General features: G+C 38.8%; 1 protein-coding gene across 1 annotated transcript in view; it reads right to left on the bottom strand.

Moving 5' to 3' along the window:
* Positions 1 to 20175, bottom strand: part of iqgap1 (IQ motif containing GTPase activating protein 1) — a 303340-nt gene that overhangs the window by 60808 nt on the left and 222357 nt on the right. Inside the window, exons 24-27 of the mRNA XM_039773388.1 lie at positions 9869 to 10024; positions 9047 to 9210; positions 7076 to 7300; positions 1178 to 1318 (exon numbers count right to left, since the gene is read on the bottom strand). Of these exons, the coding sequence (XP_039629322.1) occupies positions 1178 to 1318; positions 7076 to 7300; positions 9047 to 9210; positions 9869 to 10024 (686 nt within the window). The remainder of the gene's footprint in view (positions 1 to 1177; positions 1319 to 7075; positions 7301 to 9046; positions 9211 to 9868; positions 10025 to 20175) is intronic.

Below are 20175 nucleotides of genomic sequence, written 5' to 3'. Positions count from 1 at the left end.
GAAAGTACATCTTATGAAGGAGGATTTAGGAGTCATAGTGGACTTGTCACTATCAAGTTCCAGACAGTGTTTAGAAACCATTAAGAAGGCTAACATAACTTGGGTTGTATAGGATAATGTGTAGAGTACAGGTCAAAGGAATTTATGCTGAAGCTTCATAATGCTGGAATACTGTGTACAGTTTTGGTCTCCAGGCTACAAAAAAAAAAAAAAAAAACATAGCAACTCTAGAAAAAGTTCACAGATGAGTGACTAAACTGATTCCACTAAGACTTACGAGAAATGATTAAAATGGCTGAGCATTTTCAGTTTAAGCAAAAGAATACTGAGAGGTGACATAATTGAAGTGTACAAAATTATGAAAGGGATTAGTTTAGTGGATCAATAATGTTACTTTAAAATGAGTTCAACAAGAACACGGGAACAGAGTTGAGTACTTGTTAAGGGCAAATTTTGAACAAACATTAGGAAGTTTTTCTCCATACAGAGTGCAGTAGACAGTAGGACTTTAAGGATCTTTAAAACTTGACTTGATGTTATTCTGGAGGGATAGACAGGGCTTTTTTTGGGCTGAATGGCCTATTCTCGTTTAAGTCTTTCTAATGTTCGTATAAAATTGTGTTTTCCAATGACTATTAACAAATGGCAACATCAGTTACTAAGAAAAGCAGGAACTGATCTATGGCAGGAATGTTTTTTTTACCCATTGACAATTGTATCTAGTATATTTAAGTATAAGGAGCTCCAGTGAGATAAGTACTCAGTTAGTTACATAGCATTTTGGTACACTTGGTAAACCCATAACACTATAAGCAAGGCCCGTTGCTTTAGGAGACAAAGCCATGTTACACAGCACATATGAATATAGATTTGGACTTTGTGCTTCCTTGCTGAGTTAGATATTGCAAATCTTTCCTGTTACCAGTTCTGATTTGGACAGCTTTTCCTGTAATCTACTTATAAAATTAATGTAGCACTAAAAAGCTGCATGCATGCTTAAGCAGTAATTTCAAAAAGAAATACAATCTTATTTAGTAAGTTAAAAGACTGGATATTATGGTATGAATTAAGGAAAAGTCTGGAAATAATGTATAGTTCATTTTCTCTCTGCCAGGCAAACATTTTAGCCTCTTCTAAATCAAAATATATTAAAACTGTTCTTAAGCTAAATACTTACGGAATTTTGTCCACAGAAACGATGATAGCAGATATAAATTTGTCTGTTACAGTCCGCATGTTCTTGATTGAAGAATCAAGTCGTGTTCGAACTTCCTCATGACTCAAAGCCTGCTCTGGAGTGACATCATACGGAAGTTTGCTGAAAAAAAGAAAGATTAAGTACCTTAAATGCAAAGGACTTTTCTAAATAATAAACCCTGGACACTACAGAGAGATGCAGATTAAATATTTGTCATTTAACACATTTTGGCATATATATTTAGTAAGCAGTATTTTAAAGACTGAAAAATATTTGAAATGTACTTTTTAAAATAAAAATTACACATTTGTCTGAGTGATTAAGTATACTGTATATGCAACTTTGTGTGGATTGTAATAGAGTACAAAAAGTCACTTCCCTAGAAATAAATGGAAGGGGAAATCACTTCTTAAGCATATAAGACTGATTTGATTGAACAATATCTACAGATTATTATTGTAAAGATCCATAAAGATCCAATGTTAACCTGTAGCTAAATGGTGTTTGAACTAATTATATGGGAAAGGCAGTGCTGTCCTAAATGATATAAACATTGGACTGATTTTACTTAACTGAACTGATGTTGTCCTTAATTAGATGGGTTAGTGAGTTCAAGGAGTATATGGATGAGAACTACTTGTCTTTGAACACAGAGAAAACAGAAATACAGGTAGTCCCCAGGTTACGGACATCCGACCTACGAATGGGGCCGCAGCTGCGACGCATGTGCCTCAGTAACTCTGGCCGCTCCGTCATTCTTAGCCTGGGGACGCTGCAAGCGGAGGCTGGAGGGGGGGATTTCGCTGCTTGCATAATGTAGTGTCCCTCCGGCAGCAAGCAGTGACCTGTAGTCCATAGTCACTGGGGCCATAGCTATCGCTCGTGTGGAGGATAATGGTTCGCTAACCGCCCACTATGCCGCCACAGCTACTGCTCCTGACTGGACGCAGGCTGGATGGAGCAGAGGGGGGCGTTTTACTGCCTGCGCAGCACACACGGCTTCTCCGTTCGTTCTTGGTGGGCGGCTGGTATTGTTGCAAGCGGTGACCCAGTTGTGGCTGAACGGAGGCCATTGAGAGTGAACAGGGTGGTGGGGGGTAGCATTTTAGTGTGCCTTAGATGGCTGCCTGTTGAATGGGGGCGATTCACTACCTGCCTTTGGCCACAACATGTTCATTTTCGGTGGGTGAACGCTGCAGGCAGAATACTGTAGTGGAGGTGACTGTGTGGACGACGAGTGATGAACCCCCCCCTCGCTGCCCCCAGTCAATTTCAATAGCAAGCCTGCTTGTACTGTTATGTACATAACAGGAAGTTGCCTCTTGTTGACATTTGACAGTCAACGTTTTGACGACTGGTGCCTTCCTGCTGTGATAGCGTGTACAGTGCTGTGCAGAAGAGTTCATCGTAACCTTTTGTCTTCACCCTTCTGAAACACAAATCTGATGCAAGTGCTGGTGATACAGTAAAGAAGAGAAAAAGCATCACCATGGAAAATAAAGTAGAAATAATAAAAAGGTCAGACAGAGGTGAAACTCCACCATTCATTGGCAGAGCACTTGGTTACAGTTGGTCAACAATAGCATTTATTAAAATAATGCACCTGTTCCAACTTACATGCAAATTCAACTTAAGTACAAACCTACAGTCCCTATCTCGTACGTAACCCAGGGACTGCCTGTATTAATTATTGGAGAGATTGATTCTGATCGTAACAATATAGTTTTTTAACTCACCATTTAAATCACCATTAGTTTTACTAAATCAGCCCGCAATCTAGGTGTTATCTTTGACACTAGTATATCATTCAAAGCGCATATTACAAAACTATCCAAAACATGTTTTTCCATCTTGAAAATGATGGAAAATTAAGTTGTTTTCTAAACAAGCAGGATACTGAGAAATAAATTCATGCATTTATTTCTAGTAGGATTGACTACTGCAGTGTGGTGTTCATTGGCTGCTCAGATTAATTCTTTATACAGCTTTCAGTTAATTCAAAATGCTACTGCATGAATTATTACAATAACAAGAAAATATAAGCACAAATCCAGTTTTTAAATCCTTAAACGGGCTTCTAGTTATTGTTTAGGGCAAATTTCAAAATCCTCCTTTTAATTTATAAAACCTTAAAATTGCCAAGGCACTGCTTACTTATCTGAAGTTATTAACAAACCCAAGAACACATTAAAGATCCCAAGATGCCAGACTGCTTATGATTCCAAGAATTAATAAAATAACAGTGAGAGGTTGAGCTTTTAATTACAGGGCCCTGGAGATGTGGTAAGGTCTGTTATAAAAGGTGCCCCTTCAGTTTCAGCTTTTAAATCCTGGCTGAAGACTCATTACTTCATTTTAACATACCCTGAGTAGAGCTGCTGATTAGCTGTGCATATTGCATCTCTATTATTAGTCATTAGTACTAATATAAACTGTTACTAACACTGACCTATTCAGTTTCTCTTCTTGTTATTCTCATGTGGCACTTGGTGACACTGCTCTATTGCCAAATTGTTTCCCTCACTATAGAAAAGTAATCTCAAATCATTGGGTAGAAATGTCCTTTCATCAGAAATACACAAACAAATGTGGGAAGCCAGTGATCGTTTTGCCGATCGTGTACTTTTCGTATTCCTGTTACACAATAAATCAGTTCCTTTCCAGTTTCTTGCTTATTTATAGAATTTTAACGAATTACTGCGTTTTAACTAATATTAATACCTAGATGGGGAATTTAATTCAGTTCCTTTATACCTTTCATTGGGTAAAATTGCTACTGATTTTATATTAGTACTGGTCATTTTACATTAATAGCTTTTTCATTTGCTAGTTACTGGGTTTCACTCTATTGGGTATAATTTTAAAAGATGGTATGTTTAAGAAAACTAAATGCAATCTGCTCCCAGGAAAAGCCTATTTGTGCTTAGTTTTTAGTGCTGTTAAAAACACTAATGTAGTCTACCAGCACATGTAATTGCATTCTGTTATCATTACTACTTTTGAATATGACTCACTGTTAAAAAACTACTTAACAAACACAAATGTAATAACTGAATCTTGGATGAACCTGAAGTAGTATGTACTTCTTTTAATCTTAATTCACATGCGGACTATTCACTGTATAAATTTTGTATATTGAAAGTACTGAAATTTTAGGCTTTCAATTTTATATTCCATATCAAACCACCTTTTTTTCTCACATTTAAAAAAAAACCTTTGCCTTACATAGGAAAAACTAAAAAAACTAATTTCCACACCTGCACAAATTTTCAGTAATCACTTTTTAAAATCCCAAAATACATTATTACAGATGGGGGATTTAAGAAACATCTCCTTAAGTTGTTTGTGCCTAATCAGGGATCAGTGCTTAACAGTTAAAGACCAAATAAACCATCGTACTTTAAAACATTCATTTCCCCAAGAGAGTAAGGCAAAAAAAGGTTGAGAACCCCTTGTCTACAGATATCCAAGGACATTTGATCACATGTGTGTCAGTAATCTACACTATGTAAGAATTTACTTGTTTTGACAGGTCTGCTGTTATACCAAATTATGCCGTTACTGCTGGTTCAAGATTGTGCTCTACTTTTGTCACATTGAGTTTATATTATTGGGAGGCCCTAACCAGATGGTACAATGGGGACCTAAACACACACCCAAAAAAAAAAACCAAACATTTGGGAGCCCCTGCAGTAAACTGTTTACATTTAGTCAAATTATACTTGTATCTAAATATCAGATGGTAAACTAAAACAATGCATTTAGAACAAAGAAATTATATCTACTCTAGTCTCTTCGTCTCAAAAGTTTCACTAAGAATTTTTTCATATTTTTCAGTTGCAATTCTTTAAAAACTACATGGGAAAATCTTTAAAATGTGGCTTCATTTTTTTTCCCCCCAAAGTCAACAGCAAAGTTGCTGCTGTCTCCAGGACACCTCAAAATACACCCATCCCCCCCGAAAACCCCTAGTTTAATTCTGTTTAAGTCTGTTGAGGATTACTTTATGGAGGTAGACTTAACTTATTTGGAAAATACATTTTTTTGAAAAAGACACAGGTGTTATTTTGAATTGAATCAAGTCACAAATTGTCAAGTATAAATCTAAAATTGAACTGAAGTGACAAATCACCTTTAATTCACAGCTCTAATCACACTTAGCCGATAGTCTGGTAAAGAATGCACCTCTACACTTATCACAGGGACGGGTTAAAATCATGCCCAAATTATACCATCAAGCAAAATGGAGATGAGCTAACGAGACAAATTAATGCTCTTATTGTTCCATTATAAAAGAGGAAAATGATTCACTGATATACTGTGAAAATAGCAAACTTAAAGTAAAATCCTAGTAAAATTAACTGCCTAGCAATCCACAGTAGATAACATAATTGCATGAATTTTACTGAATCATAGTCCTTGTTTTTCTGAGGACATTCCTTAAGAATTTCAGTATGAATTTCATCAAAATCTGTAACTCTGCCATTTCTGAAGCTCTTGAGAAAGGTGGAGTAAGAAAAGCAGCTGTGCAGAATGGTTTACTGTAGGTCTTTAATTAAATTGTTTCCCCTTCTAAGGGAGTAAGTGTTGTATATGTCTTAAAGAGAAGGCAGCTTGGTGCCAGTAATATTCTATGCCTGCTTCACCATTCTCTGTAGTGCTTGAGACAAGCAGGTGTCATAACAGGATGCAATGTAGTGAAAATACAATCTAGTGTGCACCTTCAGAAATTTAAGAGAACAGATGAAGGAATGCAGTCTGTCCTACATTTATGAAAGTTAAGAAACTGGGGAGTCTTTTTAACAACTGATGAAATGTATTGTGCCCACTTCAGTTTGTCAGTAACAGTCACTCCAAGAAATGTAAGGCTGGTCACTCTTTCAACAGCATCCCCTCCAATGTAAAAGAAAGTTTGGTCTGCCTACTATATACTGTAGTCAATGAGCAGTTCCATGGTAAGCTGATACTAAGAGTGAAATTATTGTCCTGGCAAGAATACTTGCTTCTCTGTAAGCCATCTTATCATGACTGGTGACGGAAATTAGGAGTACGGCACCTTGTGGAGTACATGTTTTAAGGGTCAGCGCGGTGGATTCAATAAGGAAATTCATACAAAGATAGTACATGTGATATTATTATTACAAAAAACATAATAAGCTGGGTAAGTTTGCACATGAAACCAAACTAGCTGGAAGGGCAGATAATGTAGGGCTCTGCCACACTGTTACAGAAGTACTTGGACAGTATACAGTTTTAGGCAGATTTGGGGCAGATGAAATTTAGTGCAAATAAATGTAAGGAAACTTGTGCGTGAAATTTGCCATTAATGTTAGAACATTTTTCTTCACTTAAAGAACAATATGAAATAAAATGAGATTAGAGTAGGACTTTAGGGACGTTCAGATCTCGACAATATTATTTTTGACAATCTAGGTGGACAGGACAGATTTTGTTGGAAGTGAATAAACTGCTCTCATCACAGTTATTCTAATGTTCGCAAATTGTTTTCAGTAAATAATCTGTTTCATCTGTCATCTTCCATTACGTAGTATAAGAAACATTAAAAATGAAAGGTGCAATGAAAAAAAGCAGGAATGCATTTTTTTACATTAATTACAAGATGGCTCACTGGCTCCTTACTGAATCTGTAGAAGGTAAAGTAGTGCCAGGAAGTCAGCACCATAGAGAACCTGTTGACTGATTTACTGTATTTATAAAATGTATAGGCTCTACCAGGTTTCTGGTAAAAGTATTAAAAGATGATATCTGATAAGGAACACGTTATATATTACATTTCATTGAAGATCCAAAGCTAAATATCTTAATAAGTTGATACATTTCTCAATATTTTTTCAAAGTATGCAAAGTGTTTCTCACCTGGCTTCACCAGTCTGTGACTCCATCTGGTTGACCCAACTCTTGTAAATATCCACAGGGTCTGTTTTGATGTTAAGGGTTTTGTCATCCATAATCTCTTTCACCACTGGAGCCAGAATTTGTCGCAAGGCATTCTGCCCCCTAGTACCTCGGTTAAAGCTTACTACCATCTTTATTACAGTGGGATTTCCAGTAACAATCTCTTGGATGTGATCTACCTTTGACCTATTAATAATCATATGAGAAAAACAGTCAATAGCTGCAAACTGTAATGGTGCTTCTATATATAGGTCTTTAATAAAAGGATGGGGGTCAGTTATACTTCTGTAACAAAACATCATATCTTAACAGCATAGACAAGTTGCATCAGCATAGGGATGACTTCATGGTGGAGTCAGCAGCAGTATAAGCTGACATTTCATCATTTAAATTAACAGTATCAGTTTCAGCAAAGGAAAACTTACAAAAAAAAACAGCCTGTTACAGCTGCACAATCACAAACTAGTGTAGCCAAAGTGAGATGTCCTTTTAAAGAAGCAAGCTACCTAAAAGAGTATTGAAATAACTACTTATCCATTTGATCAGTGCTACAATATGATAACTTGGGAGAGTCTGAATTCCACTGGAAAAAAATACTATGGTTAAAAGCGGTTGGTAACATAAAAAGGCCTTTATATTACAGACTAAAATGGTGAATAAACCTCCTTTATGGAGGTTAGATATGTTTCTGTAACTTGCATACTAAGTCCGTGATACCCCTTTGACTAGAAAAATGCCTAAAATATTTGAATGTTTTGCAATTATTAAGAGAGTATAAAATGAAAAAAGCAATGGCAATTTAAAATTATGCCCCCTGGTACTGAGAGAAGCTGATACAATTCAACATGTTCGAGGTGGCTTAAGGGTAATTCAGTAACACACAGCACAATGCTCTGCTGTTAGTTAGTTGAAGCCAAGGTCAAATGAACATGGACGCTCCACTATAGGATTGCACCATTATTGAAGAATACACAGCAATTGGATTTCTTTGGGCAGAAGCAATGAAACCTGATGAAATTCACCAAAGGATGTTGGTTTCTGTAGATTGTTAAGCTGTTTGAATACCTGTCTTGCGCTAACTTTACGATGCCTCAAGTAATCATGCACTATGGCATTTGCAGATCCATAGCTGATATCCAAATGTGCAGCAGCAGTGGACAACATTTTCTGTTGGTCTCCTTTGATAAAGCCATTCGCCATGTTGATGTGGGCTTGTGTGCATGATCCTGATGGTCGACCAGATTGAGCTTTGACAGTTACACTTGTCCTTTCCACTTTAAACCCTTCTACCTATTCATCAAGTTTTCATTGAGTCAAGCTGCAATGAGCCAGTACCCTTCGGTAAATTTCAGTAGGTTTCACTCCTACCAAAAGAAATTTCATTATGGTGCAATCATGCAGCACTGCCCATGTTCATTTGACCCTGGCTTAAACTAGACTAATGGTAGAGTGCTGCTTTGTGCTTATTTGAACAACCAATACAGCATTGTGAGCATGTTGTTTTGTTTCAGCTTCTATCCATTGTGGTTACTGTGTAATTTTCAAATTGCCCTTACTTTTTAATTTACCCTTGAATAATGAAGGGATAATATACGCCAAGATTGACGGCAGTTATATAATTGACATAAAGATGTCAACCTCTTTGATAAATTATACAAATCTACATAGTATGCTAATTTGAGGATTGCAAAATGAAAGTAGTGACATGATTAGTGTTGCATTTCGCTCTCCATTAGTCAAAAGTGCAGAACTTTCATTGTGATAGAACTATTAATCCAGCACAGCACTCCTTATTTTTCATTTTGGCTATACCAAACACATAGAAAAAGGTGACTTCAAATTTTATTCAATTCAATTTAACAATACTGAATGACAGAGAATCTTAAAAGTAGGAATGCTATCCATGCTAATACAGTACCCCAGGAAACATACTTAATCTCTTCTTGCAGAGCTGTCTTGAAGAGCTTGAGAAGAAGGTATTCTTCACGCTGATTAGAAGCATAATTATATAGTGTAAAGATAACAGAGTCCATGAATTTGGTGGATTTATTTTGGGGCATCTGAAAGATGAGTTTAGCTAGATAGGTAGGGTTTGTCTGCAAACCAAACAGAAGAAAAACAACATATATTAAAATAATAAAAACATAAATTACTTTTTTCAAAGTTTGTTCACTGACAGGGACCCTGAATGCTAAAAATTTTCTTTAGTTGTGAAAAGAAAAAAAGTTTATGAACACTGTGTGAGGAGTTGAATGATGTATGAAAGTGAAACAAAGCCAATGAAGGCGGAGCATGAAATAAGGTTGGAAGGAATGGAGATAAGAGCAATCAGATGGATATATAGAATGTCACCAAGTGAGAGGAAGACAAACACCAAGCTGGGAACAAGACTTAGGACTGAAGCAAAAGATGTTGTGTTTAACAGTAGAAGATTCAAGTGGAGCAAAAAGGCAGAGGAAAATAGACTGAAAAAGAAGGTGGATATGAGTTCCAGTGTTTCATGGTGATGGCAGATGACATGAGAGCAATCCTCATCCTAGCAGATATCCAGGTACACAAAAGTAGAGCAAAAAGTAAGAGTACGTCATTCTAAGAAAATTACTTGAATTTGGACTAAAGATTTTAGAGCTGTGTTAACACACTTGGTTTTCTAAAACTAAGAATTTTACAAGTTTAGAACGTTTTCCAAATGGAGCATAAAAAAAAGTAAAAAAACAAAAAAAAAAAAAACAGCATTCATTTCTACATTAGTACCTGCAGCAAGTAGAAAAGGTTCTGATAGGCCTCCAGCTTCTCTCGCTTCTCTTTACTCAATGCCTTTAGGCCTCCTTTCTGCTTATTCATCATCATCATATCAGAGAGTTGGGATTTATTTTTTTTTGTCAGCTTCTTGCTGTGAGACACAACTTCCTAAGAAATGAGCACAATTATTATTGACAAGAACTGTAACCAATACAACTAAAAAAGGCAGTTAAATAAAAATGAAGCTAAAAGTTGAGTGAAAAAGACTTAAACTAATAATTTTCCATTGGTGGAAACATTTTTTATATAAATACAACAATAGTCAGTAGCTTACTGTTGTGCAACATTCCCTCTGAGGTGCAGGAGCGCGTGGGTATAAACAGCATTTTTCAGTAACGTAAAAAGCAGTGTCCGGAACACTCAGTAATCAATTATTAAATTTTCATATGAAAAGCTACAGGCAAAGCTTTTGAAAGTAGACATTCAAGTAACCCAATTAGTTTGTCTAATGTCCCACCATGAACATTATTCAATCGCAGTTTTTTTTTTTTTTTGTGCAACACTGAAAAGCACAACTAGAAAACCAAATACTCCAATAAAAATCTCATTTGAAGAAACAAATCACCATGTGATTGGAGTTCAAACTATTTAAATGAGAGAAGCGTCCCAGAGATCGCAGTTTAAGACGTATTTGCTCCACACGCAAGTGGACAAAATTTGTAGTAATTAGTATAGTCTGGAAATCACAATATGTGAACTGTAACTGGCTTAAACAGCATAGCAGGAGTAGATTTCTGTAATGTGCAACCACAAATACACAGTGGCTTTCAAAGTGTGTTAAATAACATTAACAATGGAGCTCAACTTACTTTAACACCAAGCCCCCTTATCAGATTGTATTTATAGTAAACCTGAGAAGAATTCTCTCTGTGGTTATTTTTTTGAAGGTGGTAAATGCTTTTGATTAGTCATGGTGTGTTTTGTATCCTTCACTGTTTTATTATTTTTGCTTTTTTAAAGAATTATTTTTCTTTTTGTTTTGATTTCTGGTTTGCACCTAGCCCTGTCAGGTTAGACTCTGGTAGATTCATCTGATTTAATCATGAATAAATAGAGGAAAAAGAGAAAAAAAAAACACCAAAAACAAAGTAAATTGCCAACATTTTTTCAAATAAAACTACAAGTCATGAGCTACAATCATCTTGAATAATGCATGAATGAATAAATAGTATGTATCTGAATTTTTTAAATAAAACATTTCACCCAAACAAATACTCAAATGTGAGCTGTAATGCATAAAAATTATGTATTATAAACAAATAAATAATTGCACTACTGAATAGTAAGTAGTGCTCACAGGTTTTGCTCACTCCAACCTGGTCATTAGAGGAAATATTTGTGATGACTTGGCCTCCTTTTCCCATTAACACTAGAATTACCAAAGCCTACAAAAAAACTAGTACTATTGCCTTATAGTATGGACTCCCTGCGTGGAATTTGAATGTAGGTGAGCATGAGTTTCCTTTAGGTGCTCCACTTTGATATCATAGTATAAGGACATGAAGGTTAGGAGAACTGGAGATACTGAATTGTTCTTAGTGTGTGCTTGTGTGTGTATGTAAGTGTATGTAATTGTTCAGCTTGAGCTAAATTTGCACCAGCCCAGGGATTGTATCTGCGTGGAATCCCTGAAGCCTACGAAAAAAATTGTAATCATGGCCCACCTTAAATCCGTTCACACCTCTCCATCAGCGTCTTTTTGTTTTGTAAATGTGTCAATAAACACAAGCAGCCTGCTATCCCATCCCCCCCACCACTGCAGGAAGCCTTGTTTATCTGGGAGTGAGGTACCGGGAGCTGTATAGGGTAAATTATATATCGTTATTTGGAACACAAGCATTTCATGTGTGTTCCGTGTCTACAAAGATGTATGCAAGTGTAGGATGACAGGAAATGCAAGAAATGTTGAACACATACCTAAGAGAGAAACTTTTTCATGTTTAGAGCAGTGGTAAGAACTGCTGACTCAATCAACAGGCCTTGCACCGTACCAAAATAAATGTTTTGAGTAGTGAGTTGCTATAATGCAATACAAAACATACATTTGATTTGAGTCTGTAACAGATGGTGTAAAAGCATGGTACTTGTAAAGGTTAGTGTTTTTTTTATTCAGTTTTATTCTCTCAGTTGCATGAATAGGAATGGTTTCTTATGCTTTTGGTCCCTTGAGTTTAAGACATGCACAATATATAAAAGGTGCTCTGAAAATCCCATCTTGATACTGTCCTTTCAAATGTCATTGTAGTGCATTAAACATAACTGCAAGTACTTGCTCTGACTCCCTGATAGTACTTACAAATGTGAATGCACTCCGATCTCTCCAGAGGGGGATGTATGGGCATCCACCCACCACAATAGGGCCATCATGTACCCAGGAGCTAGAAGTGGATGCAAGGCAGGAACAAGCCCCTTTGCGCAGCATGGCAGTGGGACAGATCCTTTAAATGTATCGACAGATTACAGAGATAGGAAAACAAGTAGAATGTGCATCACACTCATACTATGTGAGCAATGGGCAACTCGTATCAGTATGGGAGTACGTGGGTCACGGTTTGACAGGGGCAGCATGAAGCAGGATCAGCAGAGTTGATGTGGAGCCAAGAAGATAGTTGGAGGATTCCATGGTTGAACTGGTATATTACAGTAGCTGTAACAATGCATCAATTACTAGGGTCAACACTCTAACAATCATAACTTTTTATGAATTTTGAAATGAAGTTTGAAGATATTGGGTTTTGAACTTTACAAAAATAAAAGAAGCTTGTCGGTTTGATGTCTTGTGTTTTATGTTCTAAATACAGAATGGAAGAAAGAAAAAAAAAAAAAGGACAGAGACTGCTGGTGAGCATGCCAAGCTGTTAACCTTTCCAACAGTGCCGACTCAGTCTGGCAGTACAGTAGACCCCTGCGAAGTCCCGGTTCAGAGTTCACGGCCTCAGTCATTCGTGGACTTTTCCTTAGAACCTAACTAATAAATTGTAAGTGAAAACGACAAATATCCTCTGCGATTTTTATGGCTTTTTTTGTGGCAATACAGTACTATATAGAGAACTGCGGCTTGGGATGGTGAAAGTAGCCAATAGAATTTGAAACTGCAACTACCAGCAGTCCCTGCAGTAGATCTGATTGGTCTTCAGCTGAGGGTGCCGGGGCTGTTGAAGTCAAAGGGTGTCAGCGCGGCTTTTAAAAAGGGGGCCAGCGACCAAAAGCAAAAAAAAGTTTCTGTAATTTGTGTTTCAAGTTCCTGTCTGTCTGTCTTCTGTTAGGTTACCTGTAGTTATTCATTTTGTCCTGGATCGTTTCATGAGTCTGGATTATCTGCCGTCTGCCTGTGTACATGAGGACTGTAAGTGGATTCATGGCCATCCTGCTAAGAAAGGAGCGCTCCTGAACCCATCTTTACTATTTCAGGGACTACTGGTAGGACTATCTTTACATTCCCATTCAACGTGCGGATCTCTGGAATATGTATTTTCATCATTACATTTCATCCATTGCCGTTTCTCATGATTTACTGTGTGTGTTTTGTTTGTGCTTTGTTGTATTTAATGTGTAATCGCACTAAGGGGAACAGGGGTGATATCGTTGTTTTCCAATTTCATTTGTTTTCATTACATTCTTTATTTGTTGTTTGATTACCGGTTTGCTTTGTTTGTCTCGGTTTGTGAGTGTGTGCTGGTCAGGTCAAGGCTGGGTGCATCTCTGGAATCTCCACCATAAAAATAAATAAATCATCGTCTTCTCGGTGGTGTGAATCTTGGTAGCACTGGACTGCTACAGCGTTATTCATTTCTCCTTGCTGGTGACTGACTGTGATATATCTCCAGTCGAGTGTTCTTGTGTTTTCCGTTTACTTAAAAGCTTGAACAGCACCTGTCCTTTTTGGCTAATTGCTTTGTTTCTCTCTCCTCCCCCAGACATTCTCTGCTTCTGTTGGGGGTTGTGCTCCCATATGTTTGTCTATTGTTTAATCTATAACTAACTGCATACTGAGCTCGCTTTACTTCTGAAAGAGACATGTTTGTTTGAAGTGTTTAAATAAAGTTCCTGTCTCTACAATCTCCTGTGTTTCTGTGACCCAAGCGTCAGTGCCTACCTGTGTGTGCTTGCATGCAGCCAGTTCAAGTGCAGTTGGCTCAGTGATTACATCCATGGCGTCAGTTGCTCTTTGTAAATATTGTTCCAGTAGTTTTTTTTAAAATAGTTTTTACAGGCCATTAGCAGTGTGTAAAATTATCAGTGTTGCAGTAATTGTGATGCTCTTTGCATGAAAAAAACTGTTCCATTAAAATTTCACTTTTTCTTTGTTAACTGTGACGTTTTCTTAAAGAGCAGCAAAAAAGTACTTGGCGTTCAGGGATGCATTAACCCCGAAGTATGTGGCAGTTTAAGGGTTCATTTCTATTTCTGCCATCACACATGTGAATAGGAGACAGCTAAAAGGCTTTAGTGACTGCAATTCTATTGCCGCTCCAGGGGTTAGCTACTGTGACCTAAGCCTGCCTCTCTCTCTGACGTCATTCACCTGGATCTGCCCCTTCCTATCTGAAGGGCCCAAAAGAAAAAGCTTTGCCATATTGGGACAGTTGTTTTAAACTCGCACCTCCAGAGATGACTCCACAATAATTGTATATGTTTATTGATTTTGCTGGAACCAATTATACCGGGTGGCCGGGCTGACACCCCAACTCTTTATTGTTGTCCTTTCTTTCTGTTACAGTGGTGGACAGGATTTGTTTCTAGGATGACAGAGCAACAGAACATGATGGCCCTACTTTAGGCCATGGCAAATGAACTCCAGGCATTAAAGGTCTAAGCTGGGAAACCATAGGCGGTTGCCGAGGTGGAGGGACGTTGTCAAACGCATGTTGCTTTTGAGTAGGAACGACTGATGGGTCCGTCCCAAATATGTTGCCATTACACACTGAAGATGATATTAAGACGTACTTTCTAGTGTTTGAGCATAGAGCTACCTGTCATCATTGGAAGTGTACAGAGTGTGCGCACATACTAGCGCTGTTCTTGAAGGGACTGGCTCAACAGGTTTGTTATGATGTCTATAAGCGGGTCGCTGTGGATGATGACTAACTCAAAGTTGGGTTGCTGCTAAGGTATGGAGTTCGTCAGGACGAGCAGGGAGGAGATAATCAGGAGTGGAAGTTTGACCAGCTTACTACCAAATATTTGAACTTTGGGGCCGAGTCAGACATTGGCTATGGACAGAAATTAATAATCCCAAAAAGGTGGTCAAGATCATAACCTGTGACCTTCTGGTGAACTCCCTTCCCCCTTTACCTTTCCCAACTGATCTGATGGCTGGAATATAACACCATTTATGACATTGCTGCTCTTGAGCAGCACCGGGCAGTCTCACAAACTGAGCACTTGGAATGGCTTGCTTATCTCCATAGGTTCCCAATGGAGTGTGTCGTCATTACAATGCTTACCTTCTGCGAGATGGAAACATCAGAAACACCAAAAGAGGAGCACATACCCCTTTCCAGCTGCTGTAAGTGTGGGGAGGAGAGCCATCCCTTCTATACTTGTTCCCGCTTCAATGAGCCAATTGATTGATTGAGATGTATTGCTTCACTGCCATTCCACTATCCCTTCCTTACAGTTATCAATGGGCACAGGGTCACACCTCTTATAGACAACGGCAGCAACATTTCCATTGTTAAATACATGCTACCACAGCAATGGGAATCTGGAGTAGCCAATTCAAAAAACAGTGCAGCAACTGGAGGGCTGTTTGCACATACAGACATCCCTAAACAAGTCCTAATGCACCTTTCACCTCAAGATGTTTAGGGAGGTTGCTAAATTACTCAGAATTAAGCACTTACAACCCTCAGTGTATCATTTTCAAACTGACAGTTTAGTAGAGTGGTTTATTTAAATGCTCAAATAGATGCTGCACAAGGTGCTCAGAGAGGATGGGAGGAATTAGGATCAGCTACTCCCCCTCATGCTATTTGCATACCAGGAGGTCCCCACATGCCACCTCCTCCTCATTTGAGTTATTCTATGGATGACAACCCCAGGGATTAGCAGACATTCTAAAAGAAGATTGGGAGGAAGAGGCATTCATCTACAGTACACTAACATTCTGGAATATATTGCAGTTACGTGATAGATCTGAAAAAAGAAGAAAAAAAAAAAAAACAAAACAAAAAATAAACAGCCCTATTCTAAAAGAAAACATGAAGCATGCGCAAGCAGCATAGATTCACAATTATGATTGTGACTTAACACTTTTGAGAGTTCCATTCCAGAGACTGAGTCATGTTCCCCATTCTCACTTTACATTTCAATGAAATTAAGGAAAGTGAACCCACCAAATCACTGAAAAGTGGAATATGTATACCATGTGAATTTGTTGAAAAAGTGTAAGGATAGGGTCCCTGACAATCTTGTTCTTACTTTGCTCATAAAATGACCCTTAATTTCAGCATGGATTTAATGCCCAAAGAACGACAGGAGACTGATGCAGCCGTCTTCTCTGTCCCGAAAAGTGGTGATTGAATGACCCGTAAGAACCTCTTTGATTGTGCAAGACATCATCACGGAGTCAGGAGTTGTCATACGATAAAACCCATACCACTTTCTTGAGCCAAAGCTGAAAGGGAGCTTGAGAGCTGGAGAATGCTAAATCTTGGTGTAATTGTGGAAAGTTTTAGTCCCTGGTTTAGCCCCATCATCCTGCTCTGAAAGCTGGATGGCAGTTGGCGCTTCTGCAATGACTTCCACTGGCTTAATCAAGTCTCCCAATTTGATGCTTACTCAATACTAAGAGTGGATAAGCTCTTCGAGTGACTTAGGAAAGGTCAATATCTGACCTCTCTTGTCATGACAAAATGGTATTGGCAAATTCCTTTAACAGAACCTGCAAAGGAGAAGACTGTGTTTAGCACCCCTGGCAGCCATTTGCAATATCATGTCTTCCTACTGTATTTGAATTGCATGAGGCACCAGCAACCTTCCAGTGTCTGGTGGATAGCGTGCTACAACCCCACAACGCCTATAGTGCCACCTACTTGGATGACATTGTCATCTATCCTGGCACATGGGAGGAACACGTATGACAAGTGTGCACAGTGCTCCTGGCACTAAATGAAGGTGGTCTCTGGCTCAACATGTTTCTTTGGGTTGATGGAGGTCAAATATTTAGGCTACCTAGTCGGCAGAAGTACGGTGCGACCATAAAGCACTAAAGTAATTACCACCATGAAATGGTTCTGTTCACAGACAAAGTAGGTAGGTCTAAAATGTTGAGATTTATCAAAATCTTGAAATACAGCTTTTGGACGATTACAATACTTTCCCTACAAGAAAGAAAATCTGACTCAGGGAGGTCTAAAACGTGATTTAGCAAAATGTCAAGGTCGAATTTTTGAACGATTACAATACTTGCCCTATATTTTGTGTACAAGAAAGTACTAAAAGAAACCATTTTTAAAATTAAATAGCCATTTGTTTAAACGTGTTGCAGGCTAAAGAAACATTACATCAGAGCACACACATCAGATTCTGCATTTTTTTTTTGCATTATACAGGAAAGCCTTAAACTGTCAGTTTATCAGGAGAAAATTTGGTTCTGTCACAGACAGTAAAATTGAATATATGAAGTTGATATTAATGTATGATGTACAATTTGACAACTATACAGAAAACTGTTTTTATTATGTCTATATGGTCATTTTTAGTGTGTAATCTATACTAATAAAAGGCAAAGCCCTCACTGACTCATCACTAATTCTCCAACTTCCTGTGTTGGTAGAAGGCTGAAATTTGGCAGGCTCATTCCTTATAGCTTACTTACAAAAGTTGGGCAGGTTTCATTTTGAAATTCTACGCGTAATGGTCATAACTGGAACCTATTTTTTCGTCCATATACTATAATAGACGTCTGCTCGATGGCTGTGGGAGGCCTGCCCATATAAGGTCGTCCTTCAGCGGCAATCCAATAGAAACACTGCCGCTAAATATTCACGGGTGAAGGACTGTGCTTATGCAGAGGAAGATGAGATGGTCAAGATGGTGTTTGACACAAACTCATCGAAACTGCGAGAGAAACTTTTAACTGTCGGGTCTTAGCTAACATTAAATACAGCCATGGACATCGCACGAGATGGCACCAGCACTGCTGGGAACCTTCGATGCATGTACACCGAGCGGCTCACATGAACTGACTTAGTGCACAGACAAAATGCAACAGTTCCAAAGAGTGCTGAACAAAAAACGAATTACACAATTGAGAAGGCAGCAAAAAAATATGAAGCGTCTGACACATGCAAGCATATTCATAAGTGCAACTACTGCGGAAACAAAGCACACGGTGGAAAAAGTCAAAGTCCCACTAAACGAAGACAGTGTAAATAAAAACCTGTGCATGCAGTGTGTCACGTCTCAGATAAAGAGGAAGACTAGCTGTTTATTGATGCAGTAAGAAATGATTCGATGAATGAAACCTTTACAACGAATGACAAACACGGAATGCGACTTGAACACAATACATCCTACAAATACGAACCTGATTGAAAGAAATAATGATAATCAAATCCTTGATGACAGCAACACTCACCAAACAATCACTGTATATTGACAATCATGTTACGTTATTTTTAAAATGTTCCCTTTTCTTTTTCATAACTTTTAACACACTACTTCTCCGCTGCGAAGCGCGAGTATATATATATATATCCCGATCTACATACTCTCAAATAGACAAACCACACGCCGTGGCGCAATGGAAGAGGCTTCCGCCTCTAGCGCCGATGTCAGAGGTTTGATTCCCGAGAGAGGGTGCACTGAGTATGTACGTCTTATGACCCCAAAATTAGGGCGAAACACGTGTCACATACTCTTTGCATTATTTCACAGTCTCTCTCTCTCTATCTATATCTATATATATATATATACTGCTCAAAAAAATTAAAGGAACACTTTGAAAACACATCAGATCTCAATGGGGAAAAAGAAATCCTCCTGGATATCTATACTGATATAGACTGGGTGATGTGTTAGGAACGAAAGGATGCCACATCTTTTGATGGAAATGAAAATGATCAACCTACAGAGCCCTGAATTCAAAGACGCCCCAAAAATCAGAGTGAAAAAATTATGTGGCAGGCTAGTCCATTTTGCCAAAATTTAATTGCAGCAACTCAAAATTGTATGCAGCACTTTGTATGGCCCCTGTGTTCCTGTATACATGCCTGACAACATCGGTGCATGCTTCTAATGAGATGACAGATGGTGTTGTGGGGGATCTCCTCCCAGATCTGGACCAGGGCATCACTGAGCTCCTGGACAGTCTGAGGTGCAACCTGGTGGCATTGGATGGACCAAAACATAATGTCCCAGAGGTGTTCTATTGGATTTAGGTCAGGAAAGTGTGGTGGCCAGTCAATGGTATCAATTCCATCATCCTCCAGGAACTGCCTGCATACTCTCACCACATGAGGCCAGGAATTGTCGTGCACCAGGAGCCACTGTACCAGCATAGGGTCTGACAATGGGTCCAAGGATTTCATCCTGATACCTAATGGCAGCCAAGGTGCCTTTGTCAAGACTGTAGCGGTCTGTGTGACCCTCCATGGATATGCCTCCCCAGACAATCATTAACCCACCACCAAACTGCTCATGCTGAATGATGTTACAGGCAGCATAATGTTCTCCATGGCTTCTCCAGACCCTTTCACTTCTGTCACGTGCTCAGGGTGAACCTGCTCTCATCTGTAAAAAGCACAGGGCACCAGTGGTGCATCTGCCAATTCTGGTATTCTATGGCGAATGCCAATCGAGCTGCATGCTGCTGGGCAGTGAGCTCAGGGCCCATTAGAGGACAAGAGGCCCTTGGGTCACCCTCATGAAGTCTTTCTGGTTGTTTGGTCAGAGACATTCACACCAGTGGCCTGCTGGAGGTCATTTTGTAGGGCTCTGGCAGTGCTCATCCTGTTCCTCCTTGCCCAAAGGAGCAGATACTGGTCCTGCTGATGGGTTATGGACCTTCTATGGCCCTCTCCAGCTCTCCTAGAGTAACTGCTTGTCTCCTAGAATCTCCTCCATGCCCTTGAGACTGTGCAGGGAGACACAGCAAACCTTCTGGCAATGACACATATTGATGTGCCATCCTGGAGAAGTTGGACTACCTGTGCAACCTCTGTGGGGTCCAGGTACCGCCTCATGCTACCAGTAGTGACACTGGCTGTAGCCAAATGCAAAACTAGTGAAGAAATAGTCAGAAAAGATGAGGA

The sequence above is a fragment of the Polypterus senegalus genome, chromosome 12, assembly GCF_016835505.1.
Source record: "Polypterus senegalus isolate Bchr_013 chromosome 12, ASM1683550v1, whole genome shotgun sequence".
In the NCBI taxonomy this organism is placed as follows: domain Eukaryota; kingdom Metazoa; phylum Chordata; class Cladistia; order Polypteriformes; family Polypteridae; genus Polypterus; species Polypterus senegalus.
Note: the sequence above shows the minus strand (reverse complement) of the source record. Positions and strands in the feature narration are given on the sequence as shown.